The sequence below is a fragment of the Fringilla coelebs genome (genome assembly GCF_963513975.1).
Source record: "Fringilla coelebs genome assembly, chromosome: 28".
In the NCBI taxonomy this organism is placed as follows: domain Eukaryota; kingdom Metazoa; phylum Chordata; class Aves; order Passeriformes; family Fringillidae; genus Fringilla; species Fringilla coelebs.
In genome coordinates this window covers 2,863,856-2,877,149 of record NC_140054.1, presented here as the reverse complement: position 1 = coordinate 2,877,149, position 13,294 = coordinate 2,863,856, and the positions used below count along the sequence as shown (strand labels likewise).

Here is a 13,294-nt window from a genome sequence, read left to right as displayed (position 1 = left end):
AATCAAAAGTCACACCCACATCCCACCCCAGTGGGATTTTATTTTCCTTGATAGATGAATCAGAAAGCAGAACTCTCCACACTGTAGTCTTACATGTGCCACTCTAATTACACAGGACTTCCACCACAAGTGAGGATTTTGTGTTATGTTCAGAACTGCACAGGCAGTATCTGGATCAACTCCCCAAAGCCCAGTTTCTGAGATGGGAGCAGACATGAACTGCATGGGAAGAGCTTATAACCTCATGCAGATAAAAATGTAAAGTTCAGTAGGTCCTGCATGTCAACACTGTGCTGGATCCATCACTTAACTGTACTTGCTCATTTTATGCCCTTCTGAGTAGAGTGTTACTCAGCAGAAGTCTCACCTCAGTGCTGAGTACAAACATAGAAAGTAATTTGAAGGTTCTGCTTTAGTTTACAGTTGGTCCATCAGTGTCATGTCTCTCCTTTCAGTTAACAGAAAACAAAGAGAAAGATCGGTAGTTCAACAGGACCAATGATGTGAAAATTACATGAAATTGGCAAGCACAGTTATCTAAAAGTTAATCACAATTATCATCTTTTCTTAAACACAGAAAGCAAGAACGTTGGCCAGCATGCTTAACTCAGCAGTTGCCAAGGCATCTGCCTGCTCATGGTAATGCATTCTTTCTTTAAGATGATGAAGTAACAAAGTAGACAATGCAGAGTTCACACACAAGACAGCATTTCTCAGGAAGCCCTTTATTAAGTCAAGGCAATAAAGAAAAAAACTACTGTTATTCACCATGCTTCTCATCTTGAGGTGGTTCATACTGAGCCAGCTGTGGATTTAAAGAAAGGAATTTAGTTAGTTGCAATATTTCATGTAACACTCTATATTAAAAAGTGAAAGAAAATGTATGGTCTGAACTTGTTCCATTTATTTAGTGCATTTTAACTCAGTCATCCTAATGCAAGTTCATTTTCAAGTCAGGCAATAAAATAACCCTTCTCCCAAAACATCCATTTCTCACACTGTATAACCATGCAACCATAACAAGGAGATTTTTAAATGCACTTTGAAGCACAGATGTCTTGCCCTCAACTTTTCCCTGTTTCTAATTCTAGCAGTCTTCAAGTACTTTCACCTTAAATAGCAGTTGATAGTGTCTGGGGTACTATAAGCTTTCACTGAAACATGATTAAATGAAACAGTCATTCTCACTGCAATAGTATCCAACCTAACATTTCTTGTAATCATTCTAGCTTCCACGATGCTTTCTGGAGAGTATAGCCTGGGCAACTACACACTTAAATATGACCTTTACTTGTAAAGTTACTACCACAGAAAGATACAAAGTTGTTCACATGACCTCAGTGGCATTAAAGATTAGTTCAAGCTTCAAAAACAGTTCAAGAATTATGGCCATCTCTCTGAAATATGCTGGTTCAGTTTACTCAATTAAGATTCCTCCCCTCTGCGAACTGCAGAGTGGGTTAAAAATAAACAAAGTACATATAAATAAAATTTTAAAGCATAAATAAAAATTAAAAATAATAAACAAAAATATTTACATGTGTTCCTTCCTTCCAGCAACAGTAAATTGCAATCACTCTGCTGCTAACAAGAACCACTAAAATTTTATTTTTATTGTTGTAGATTTTACTACAACAAACAGACGACTAGCACACAACCCAAAGTCAGATTTCTTTTCTACCAAGGACCTAACTGTTGGTTGACTTCCTGTCCTCCTCCCAACACACATGAATATCTGACATTCGTGTGATGAATGCAACAGTAGTTACCAATAAAAGCACAGTTAAAGACATGTATTTTGTTAGAGGACTGCTACAAGAGAATGGTAGTGTTCTCCCTGTATGCTGTGTGAACTTCTACAGAATGACATTGTAGAGGAAAGAACAGGAAAAAACAAAACACACTAATACTGGGAAATAGGTAAAGAAGGAATTATTACTTAAAGAATGAACAGGAAAGCACCAATGAACCCATGACTCCAAAAGGCTTACTTTCCTGCAACAAGTTTTGACTTCTTGAAAAGACTTTTTTAAACAAAGACCTGATTACTCTACTCACTATCAGCTGCATTTTTAAGTCTGCTAAAACAAGTGGCTGGTCTACTGCTACTCTGCCTAAAACTCTGTTCTTTGCCATATTTCCTAGTAAGAAATAACAAATGTAGCAGAGGACTCATAAGGAGTAACAGGGAAGAAGGACAATTACTAGGACAGCAAGATGCTATTCTGGATAAGAAATACAAAGGGGTAATGCCCAAGAATCCTTTCTCACAGATCTAAAGTGAGGTGGTTGTCTCCCAGTAAAAAACTCAGGGGTATTCACATATGACAGTGACCATCCTCTTTTAACAAATGCATGGAAACCTGTAGTGGCACATAAACTACTAGCATATTAAGTATCTCAGTTTTCCTTCTTCAGTGTTGTTAGAAAGCTGTTCACATCTCAGAGCTCTCTCAGCCAGCCTGCAGACCCATTAAAGAACGGCCCTGCCCGAGCTAGCATTTCAGATTCCTTGTTGTTTCAGATAAATACCAAGGTCACTTGAAGTAAAAAGCACAAATTATTGTTCCACACAGATCTAAGTGCCTGTGTAAGATCCTTCCATGTGTAAGTCTGTGCCAAGTGACACAAAGTAATACATAATATTCCTCCTTCAATCTGCCTTTTGAAAGGCTTTATACTGGATACAGTACCTTACTTGTTTTTCAAAACTGTCCTGAAAGCATGATCTACATAATATCAGACAACTCAAACACATCCAGACAAGACTCAATACAACATATTGGACATGATAATATACTTCCCCTAAATAAATAAAATCCCTTGTTTAGCAATGTTTTACATTATATTCCATAAGAAGTGTTCCATAAAAAATAATAATCTTTACTACAATGAATTCTCTCAGCATTTCTCAGTCATGAGGCTTAACAATGCAACAACATCAGTTACCCTAATGGAAGAAAGCTAGCTCTATTCAAAGTAATTAAAATATTTTTCTTGTTGTATAATATGGAACTACAGAGTAACACCAAGTAGACTTTTACCTTGGTTTTCAGTTTTTTATTTTCTTCCAGCACAGCTTCATATTTTTCTTTCATCTCTGCCACTTCCAAGCGAAGTGCCTCTATTTCCGGATTCTCAGGAGCTGAAGCTCCCAGATGATGCTTCAGAAAACTGATATTTAGATGTTAAGTATTTGTTCACTTATATAACTAAATTTAACACCCGTGTTGAAGTTAACACTGCAGTACACATGGTCAAAATTGCAGTAAACCATTGAGATTACTACAGGGAAAAAAGTTACCAAAATAAGAGACTTTTCAAATTCATAGCTGTATTCCTTAAAAACAAACAAATAAAACCAAGTTATCAGTACAAACCCTTATGTGCTACTACCCTCTTCTTTTCTCAAAAGCAGATGTTTTGAAGAATGAAAAGAAATAACAATAAAAGAAGCAATACCGAAAAATGGAGGCTGCTTAAAAACAGCAAGAAACAAAATATGTTAGTTCCCCTCTTCTTCACGTATTTAAAAACAAACCAACAAAAAACAACTGAAAAAGGAAGTGTGAGGAAGCAAACTTCAGAACCCATTGCCACTGCAGGTACTCAAACCTAATGCTGCAGGTCTACAACACTGAAATGGCCTCTAACTTAGCTCCATAACTGCTGGCATACTGAAATACTGAAATAGCTCTCCTGCATCCTGTCAGACTGTTAGCTTGTGAAAATGTAATCATTAGGTAAAATGCATTGACAATAGTCACATTCTCAATGCAAGGCTTCGAAATGAGCCTATCCAGTTCACCCAATGAGTCAGAAGCAGTACTGTGCATGAAGTCTCAATAAATAAGTCACAGCAAAGAAAAAGGATACTCCAGTGCACTATCTGGTTTCTCTGGCTCTTCATATAAGGCTACCAACACTGCAAATAGAAAATATTCAACAATTGCAAGAAGTTCATGCAACTCTACGATTTTAAAAATACCAGCAGTCAGAAAGCATACATGTTACATTTTTTCCATTTAACAAGATTTTCTTATGTACACTTTGACATAAGCAACAGGTCTGCTGTACCAGAGGGGACAGAGCACTCCACCTAGTAATAGCTAAAGAGAATTTTCTTGATCCCTAACCCCACATGGTCTCTGGCTATTCGAACACAGAACTACTTAAGCTACATCTTTCAACCACAAGACATCGGCAGTTTTGTAACTTCCAGCAGAACAGCAAACCTCCACTGAGCATCTACAGTTACAAAACTAAATAGCTACTATATGGCTGACACTGATAATCTTTACGGATGGGGGCTCTAATGGCCAAAACCACCACAAAAGCAGCAATACCCCGACAATTTAAATAAAAATAGCCATATAGCAGCAACATAATAGGAGACTGTCACATGAATACCCAGGAAGTTCCCAAACATAACCACTCCCTGCTCTCCACAAGGGGCCACGTGCCAGTTTCAGATGTCTGCACTACACAGCCAAACTGGTTTTCAGCTAAGTACTTTTAAGTTAAAAGCAAAATTAGGCTGCTTGGGAGATTTGTTTTGCCATCCCGTAGGATGGTACTGCGACTGAGAAATCAAACGGTACTCACATACCAGGCCAAGAGTCTTAGTGCAGCAGCTATTCGCTTGACATCCTAGATCTGCTGCTCCCTCTTTAAACAGCATATTTTCAATATTAGCAGAATATTAATTTTTTCAATATTAACACATTTTTGCCACATACCGTTGGAAGGTTTTCAAAAAGAATTTAGAATGATTTCAAAGATACCAAGTCACATGTGTCGAATTTAGCATCATCATTTCCCCCAGTCTGATATGGAGAGTCATTAACCCAGAACTTAGTTTCATTCATGCTAGAAAAAAACCACTAAGTTCCATCTAATAAAGGGTATGAAACAAAGTGTTTTTTTAGAGATAACATTTGCTGTTATTTCATCTCAAGCACTGACTTCCCTCTGCAGAAGAACTTCACAAAAAGCACCCAATTAAAGAAAATAAACTAAGCAAAAGCGCTCATTGAAAGCAGCACTTTGGCCGAAGAAGAGATGTCTCCAACACAGCCCGCACGGGGAAGGGACCCGCCTGCCGTCCCGCACGCACCTCCAGCACTCGCCCCCCACACGGTGAGCGTGCGGGGCAGGAGCGCTCCGCAGCTCCCGGGGCGCCTTTCCAGCGGCCCGCTGCCCTCTCCCGGCGTGCACCGCCGAGCCGCGCACCTCGGGCTCCATTTCCAGGCCACGCCGCACCGAGCTTTCCAGGCGAGTTCTTCTGCCGGCCGCCTCGCCGGACTGAGGAGAAAAAGCGATCGGCGAGGCGAGGCGGGAAGCCAATGGAGAGCGGCAAGGCAGCCCGAGGTTCGACCGCGACGCTGCCGTGCGGGGCGGCAGCCGCTCCGCTGGAGCGGGACACCCTGAGAGGAACGGCACCCGCCCGCAACGCCCCCGAGGAGCGCCCGCCGGCCCCCCGGGCGGCACGACGCGAGCCGGAGACTTACCCTTGGTGAGCATGTCCAGCACTCCCGACTTCTCCAAGTATTGGCGGAACTGCTCCCGCTTAGAGTCCGCGGCCTGAGGGAGGACGCCCACACGGTCAGATCGGCGGCGCGCCCCGCCTCGACTGCGGAGGCGGCCGTTTGGCACAGGCCGGTCCCGCTCTCCGCCGCGGAGGCGGCACGAAGGGCCGAGCCGGTATCGGTCGGCGGCCCGCCGCTCCGTGCAGCTGGCACGGAGAGCGGCACCGCGCCCACGCCGGCGCGCTCCCCCCTACCTTGTGGTGCGCCATCTGACCCGCACGGCGCCTGCCCCGGCCGCGCGCCTGCGCCCTGCGCTTTAACGGCGCGAGCGCTTCCCCGCGGTTACCACGGCGACGGCGCCGCGGCAACGGCCGGGGCCGCGCCCCGCGCGCCGGGCCCCGCGCGCCGCCCTCGCTCCCCTCAGGGCGGCCTCGCCCGTCTCGGGGCGGCCTCGCCGGTCCGCCCGCCGCCCGGGGGGGAGCGAGGCCGGCGCTGTGCCGCCTTTCTTGCGCGCCTCTGGCCCTCGTCCCGCTCTGCCCCGCTCTCCTCGCCGGGGACGGTTCCGGGGCTCGGCCGGGACGCTGCCACACGCGGCCCCGAAGGCGAGCGCTGGCAGCGGCGATCGTCCGAGCGGAGGGCGGCGGAGCGCGGCCGGGCGTCTCCGAGCGGCGAGCTGCCCTGCGGGTCGCTGGAGTTCTTTCTGTTTTCCATAGTAAGCCCTCTGGTTTGTGAAATTCAAAGCGTCTGATTAATAAAGTTCAGTAGCTGCAGCTGACTGGAATCACCGGAGAAAGTTGCAGCAACAGCAGCTACGCAGGTGCCCTACAAGAGGCTCTGAAGAGTGATAGTGGTGAAATCTTCGCATCGACAGGAAAGTCTTTTGCCTTAGCCTGTTTAAAAAAAAAAAAGGGGAAGCAGTTATACCTGCTTATTTTTCTGAAACGCGGTCAGATACAATCTATTTATTGTAGAAATAAAAAAATAATAAAAAAATACCAACCAAATGATCTTGCACATATGATATTAGGGAGTTTTCACGCTTTTTCTCCGTGCTCTTCTGCAACGTTTTTATTTTTCAGTAGTTACTCTTCATTTGACAAGGTGCTGTGATGAAACAGAATGTTTAACTCATGTCCAGACATAAAAAAGTTAATTCCTCTCACAGCAACCGAAAAATTATTTTTTAACACGTCTTGAACAAGAAAAATACAAATGTCATATCCTATACGTGAACATCTAAATGCTAACTTTCTATTACTTAGACAGCAGGAACAGAGTGCATTAAATATGAGGCTTTTTATTATGGAGAGATTAAATGCAAAACAAGCATTAGCAGTTATTGCCCACAGAATATTATGCATCAAGAAATGCAAGAATCAAAGCACAGCAGAGCATTAACTTGCCTAAGTCACATTATACAGTAATGTACATTCCAGTATATTATACAACCTTCAATTTTACAGTGTAAACACAATTATGTAGGGCTGTATTTATGTATACAGAGAGAAGTGAAAAGGATACTTGCTGGAGAGAAATCTGCAGCGAATAGTTTTAATAGTTCTAGTGTGTATTTCTCACGTGGACAGGACCAAATCAATGTTGATGCTACAAGCAAAAGAGCCTTTTAGGTTTTCTGGCTCCTTTTTTGCTAGTATTGTACAGTTTTGAGTCAATCTGAAACATGGCTGTGTGGTAAGCACAATTACAGTGCACTTGAGGAATTGAATTGTGCTGTAACATCATTATCCTCTATCTCACAAATGATTTTTTTCAGTACATGAACAGTATGTCAAATCTGCTAGTAAAAAATACAAAAATACCAATGCATTCCAGCTGGGACCACCTCACCAAGCATTGACAGTGTTTCAGTCCTGTGCAACTCAAATAAATGTATTTCACATGTAGAAAGCTTGATTACAAATGTACCAAAGTATTTTGTTCATCTTTGCCTCCTTTATTATTTCAAGATGTTTCATGGAACTTCCTTTACACCATATGGACCTGAACAGCAAGTGGATAAATGTCCTAAAGTTTTGTTATCCCCATAAAAAGCATAAACACAAATGCTCCTCCTAAACAGGTAGAGCTTTGTTTGATTCAAAAGTTTATCAGAATTCAGGGGAGAGACAAACAGAAAAGGAGTAGTTTTACTGTTTGATAAACCTTTTATATGTGTTTTGACATTGTAATTGAAATCAGGAAGGTACTACCATATTTGCTTTTTTTTGGTTCTCTGTTTTTGGTTTTGTTTTTTTCTGTTTTCCAAAGTAAGCCTTCTGGTTTGTGAAATTCAAAATGTCTGATTAGTAAATTTCAGTAACTTGGTTTCTGATTTTGCTGTCTTATTAGTGTTATGAAAAATGTCAAAAGTAAAGCTCACATCTGTAATTCATGATGCTTTAAAAAAATTAGTGGTGTATTGAATTCTGATAGTATGCTATAAGAAATTCACTTTTATTTTCCTGCTGAGGAAGTCAGTGGTGATACACTGAAAAAAAAGTGTACCATGGAGCCAAAGAATTAATTACCTGTTTTGTAAATGCTTTTTCTCTTTGTATTTACAACAGTTTGAACAGTGGAATAAGTTTGACATTCTGCTTTTGGTCAGCTACCAAATGTCTGTTTGAATTCTCAGACTGATTAGGCAGAGACATGTTTACCAATATGTTCTTCTGACAGCATCTTTAGCCTAATTTGATTTACTGGTCTTTGTAAAAAATATCATTAGACTGCAAATTTTGTCTTCTACTTCGATTCAGTTTAAATAGTATCAGCTGTGATTTTATGCCTGACTTTTTCCTAATATGTGGATTGAGGGATGTATGTTTTCCTTTTTAGCTGGAGTGTAGAAGTCTGAGGTCTGAGGTCCATGCCACATTTTCATTACAAAGGAAGTAAAGAAACTGTTTAAAATTACTTAGCTACTATTCAAAGGATTACACAACTTTTCTACCTATGTAAAGAGCTGGTTAAAGTTGAATTATTTAGCTGCACTTACAGGTCTGGGTTATGTCTCTGCTCAGGAATTATCCCAGCATTGATTAGTGCAGCTAATGAGTTAACTCACACTATATTTGAAGATCAGTGGGGGCACGCCTACTGCTGGCATTACTTGACAGTGACTGTTGCCTAGACAGAGAGAAAAGCTTAGGACTATTCCAGTTTCTGCTTTGTGTAGATTCTGAGCTCACCACCCCCATAGAATCAGAAGTGTCTGGTCGGCTGGAATTTTTTCCATCAGCATTGTAAGGAATTTGGGCTTTGTTAGCACTGAAACTGCTTTGTCTTCTGTCACTGTTCTTTGGAAGAGAATTTGTTGGTGCTCCTGTGCTCTCAACCACTGCCTGTCGTCTGGAACTGGTACTAGGAAACGTTGTACCAGGTTGCAATGAAGTTTGAGATGGCATCTCAGCAAAGCTTCTCAAGTACATGTTGGCAGCAGTATCTGCATTCTGAGTATCAATAAGAAAATGTTTGTTTTCAGCCTCTTCTTGTGCATCATACGTCTCAGTCCAAAGCTCACCAAGAAAGCCTTCATTATTATTTGTGCTAGCATTTTGAGTCTGATTGTCCAAAGCATTTGTAGCTGGCCTCTTCTTTGGAGATTTATTTTCCTGATTGCAATGGGTGTAATTGCTGCTGCTTTCTGTACGGTTGTTTTGCACAGACTGAAACATAGAAGGAGAATTTAAAACTGGGTAGAGCATAGTGTCAGTTTGCTTTTCCATCAAAAAGGTATAACTGCTAAGAGCACAAGGAACTGTTTTCTGAGGGGTGGTGGATATTCCCAAAGAAGAGTGTGGTATCACAGAGTATTTCTTAGATTTGTTTATGTAGAAATTCTCAGAGTCATCTTTGGTTTTATTCTGCTCACAGAGTCCCATTTTAATTTTTCGGAATCCTAAGTGGATAATTTCTAGAATATTTAAAAGCAATGATACAGTTGCTATTGATTGCATAAATAATATAAACACTGTCTTTTCTGTCGGTCTAGATACAAAGCAGTCAACTGTGTTTGGACATGGGTCTCTCTGACATTTATAAAGGGGATCTAAATGAAAACCATAAAGAAGATACTGCCCAATCATAAAGCCAACTTCCACTGCAGATCTTGTGAAAATATGTATCACGTAAGTGCAGAGCAAAGAGCCTCTCAGGGGTGCTTTGTTCAGCTTCCTTTGATCCAGTTGTCGGAGCTCTCTCTCCAGTCTTTTACGATTTTCAGTCATTTCTAATTCAGTGCTTTCAAGTTCCACCCTTACCTGAGCTTTCTTTTTTTGCCTCTCTTTTTCCAAGGCTCTTAGTCTGTATAAGGCATGACCCATGTACACCAAGGAAGGGGAAGACACAAATATAACTTGCAAGACCCAGTATCTTATGAGAGAGATGGGAAAGGCCTCATCATAGCACACATTTCTGCAACCAGGCTGCTCAGTATTGCATATAAATTCTGATTGTTCATCATTCCAAACATCCTCAGTTGCCACTCCAAGGACAAGCATTCGAAATATGAAGAGGATCGTTAGCCAAATCTTTCCAATAATAGTGGAATGAATGTGGACCTCCTCTAAAATGCCTCCAAGGAAATTCCAGTCTCCCATGGTTATTCTGCCATATTAACACTAAAATGTATGAGAGAAACAAGTATCAAACACTGTAAAAGGTGCATTCCTTCCTTAATATATTATGAAAAACACAATACAACTATCATATCTCGCATTGTAACCATGGGAACATGACCAGTTGCTCATTGATAATTAGGTATTATTTTCTTTCACTTGTGAGATGGAGAACTGCATCATCTGCCTGTGCCTGCTTTATTCTTAACATCCTGATAAGCACATCACTACAAGATATTAAACACCCTCAGTCTGCATCAGATCAGTAGAAACTAGATTGCCTGACTTGTAGCAGGATTTAAAGAGCATTATGTGATCCATTTGAACATCATCCAGTAACAATGTGAGAGCAGTACGTTTATATTTAGGTCACTTATCCAGGTACAGGAATATTTGCTTGTCCTCATTTTTAGATGTTCTAAGCCCCATGTCACAGCTGTAATTATGGCAGTCCAATTACTGTTTCACAGAGAAAATTGGTTATGTAAAGGAGCTCAAGAGGGAATAAATCATCTCATGGAAATGTCAATATTAATTAAAAAGACTGTTTAAGCATATCATTTTGTGCAGACATTTGCTTTTTGTTTATGGATGTCCACAATAAATAAATAGAATTGCTGTAATTGGTTCACTTCCTCTGATCAATGATACCTGCATTTGAAATAGTGAATAGAGTTCCTAATGTCAAGCATTACTATTTTTGGCCACAACTCTTTGAAAAATAAATTATTTACACAAAAATTCTATACCAGCATTTTCCTAAATGACTGTCATATGAATACAGATAAACTGGTAACACATGTGTATAATTGTACATCTCACCTTTCTTTCATATGTTTGTTTCTCCATTAACAGGATACTACATTGTGGTCAAAATTTTAAATTCCTTTTCAATATTTATGTTATTGTATACATATACAATTGTAACACAATTTTTCTTATGTGTGGGGACAAGCAAAACACTTGTAGCTAAACACCTTTTCATTGTATGTACAGCACACTTCAACAGAATAGACATATTTATTTATTTATCATACTTTTGTATTTGTTAGGATAAAGGTGCTTTAGCATAGCATTTTCTCTTCAAATGGGATTCATCTTCACCCTGTAAAACAGGAGTGCTAACAAGTCAACAGAAACTGGAATCTTATGGTTGCAATATTGATGTCCATAGAGGAACCTTTATGTTAAGCCTTCTAAACATGAACACACTTTTGCAAATCAGTATACAAATAGGCAAGTTAAACATTTTTTAAAGATAAACAAATTTAAAATAAATGGTAAATTAAAAATAAAACATACCTTTCTTTACAAAAGTATGTAAAACTAAACATCTGCGACGTCCAATAAAAAATTACAACCCCTGCCATCTTCCATCTATGTGAGTAAATTGACACATTATAAGCAGTTTATTTTGCTACAGTAGCAAAGAGTGTGAGCTTTGCACATGGAATTTATATTTGCTGGGGCTGAAGGGAGGAGAAAATCGATCTACTGTTCAATCTACTACTGCTCCAAGCAAAATATAACTATGAACAGTAAAAGAGTCTCATTTTTAAAAAGCTGGAAATTAAAAATCTGCTGCTTTAAGTTCTTTGAGATTGTCTTCTCTTTTGCCTCAATAGCACCTTTTAAGTTTTAGGAACAGTCAGCCTCAGAAATAAATAAAACATAGAATAAAACAGAACTTTCAGACTATGTTTTAGTTTACATATCTCACCAGCAGCAGACATTCATCTTGCCTGTGCAGAAGAAGGTAAATCTTCCCAACACTCTCATTGTAAATTCCTGCAGACAGTCTCTTCTCCTGCAACAGCTTAGCACCACACTCCTGATGTAAAAAAATCAGTGGATGTACTTTTGGCCACTCCAAACTCACTCCCTGCTCACAGACAGCATCTCTTATATTCTGTGATTCTGCACTTCTCTTTCATTCTCCTGTGACCATATTACTTGTTATACTGACATCTTAAAAAGACTCCTGACCTTGACAATGTTCTCAGTCTATTTTCCCCATCCATATAATTCAGTATTTCTTTTTGGGAGCAGATCATTATAATTCCTGTCTTAAATGTCAGACATACTAAAGGTGTCAGTCTTCTTGAGAGTGATACTTATGTCTAGCCTATAAAAACTGACTAGGTGACACAAGTTCCATTTTTAATCCAGACTTTAAGCTACCCATCGGCATTACCTAAACAGGAAAAATAGGGAGAACAGGCTGAAATATTTTCTGTTATAAAAGAGCACAAAAACTGTCTGGTCTCAAAGAACACTTTGGATACTGATGGTAAGCTGTGAAACCCTTTCAAACACTCTAAACACTAAGAAATGTTGGGCAGAGGGAAGGGGAAAATACCTTATTTTACAAAAGGGGAAAAATAAATAAATATGTCTATTTTGTGTACAAAAATGTTTTCTGGAGCCAGCATCAGCAGTGCAGTAGCCAAGGGCACAGCCTCATTAGACAGGCCTGGTATTAATGTGCAAGTCCACTGCTAGGACCAACATGAGTTAAGAAGAATATCTAGCACTATAATGTTCTTTTAGGTGATCCTCGTCAGCACTTTGCCAAAGTGTAATTCTGATTCAAATATATTCATCCTATAAAGGATGAATAAACTTCCTCTGCTGAGAACTCTAAAAAGCTAATCATTATCTTTTAATTTTGGTGCTGAAGATCAGTCAATAGGTTATGTCCAATTTCACACTTGACAGCTTGCCTGAAAGTACTCAATCATTTTGGCAAGCTAGCAGTCTCCAGCCAGCCATCTCTGTGAAGTACTTAAAGCAGGATTCTAAACATGTGTCTTCTCTTGAGTACTTAAAGTAGGTCTCTAAATATTTTTCTGTTATTAATAAAATCCTCTAAGTCTGCTGAAGTGATCCACAGACACTCACACACCCCCTGCCAGCTTGTGCAGAGATGCTGAAGATTTGTTTGAAAACCTGAAGTGTTTGGTGAGACTGAGCTGTCATGGTTGGAAATTTACTTGCTCTGTAAAACCTACATTTTGTTTTAAAAACCCATGTAACGACCCACAGTGTTCCAGGATGCATTATCTCTTTTAAAATGGTACTACAGTTAAATGACAACTTGGCAACTCACGAGGGAAAATAAATTCAAGTGCCAACAATAATTTTATA

The 13,294-nt window shown here is 40.2% G+C and overlaps 2 protein-coding genes across 2 annotated transcripts; both read right to left on the bottom strand.

Annotated features, from left to right (window-relative positions):
• Nucleotides 1–672: 672 nt before the first annotated feature.
• Nucleotides 673–5,831, bottom strand: MYCBP (MYC binding protein). Its single transcript, XM_084222562.1, has 5 exons — nt 5,783–5,831; nt 5,511–5,583; nt 3,877–3,925; nt 3,045–3,174; nt 673–805 (listed from the first exon to the last, which is right to left on the bottom strand). Exons 1-5 carry the CDS (start codon nt 5,795–5,797, stop codon nt 761–763), a joined length of 312 nt encoding a protein of 103 aa, XP_084078688.1. The 5' UTR covers nt 5,798–5,831; the 3' UTR covers nt 673–760.
• Nucleotides 5,832–8,596: 2,765 nt separating this feature from the next.
• On the bottom strand, nt 8,597–10,129 carry GJA9 (gap junction protein alpha 9; the record flags this gene model as incomplete). Its single annotated transcript, XM_084222686.1, has 1 exon — nt 8,597–10,129. One exon carries the CDS (start codon nt 10,127–10,129, stop codon nt 8,597–8,599), a length of 1,533 nt encoding a protein of 510 aa, XP_084078812.1.
• Between the last annotated feature and the right edge of the window lie 3,165 nt (nt 10,130–13,294).

Coding starts and splice junctions, on each gene's coding strand:
- MYCBP (XM_084222562.1), bottom strand. Junction 3,926..5,510: donor GCTGGACATGCTCACCAAGG/GTAAGTCTCCGG, acceptor TTCTATTTGCAG/TGTTGGTAGCCTTATATGAA. Junction 3,175..3,876: donor AAACCAGATAGTGCACTGGA/GTATCCTTTTTC, acceptor TCTAAATATCAG/TTTTCTGAAGCATCATCTGG.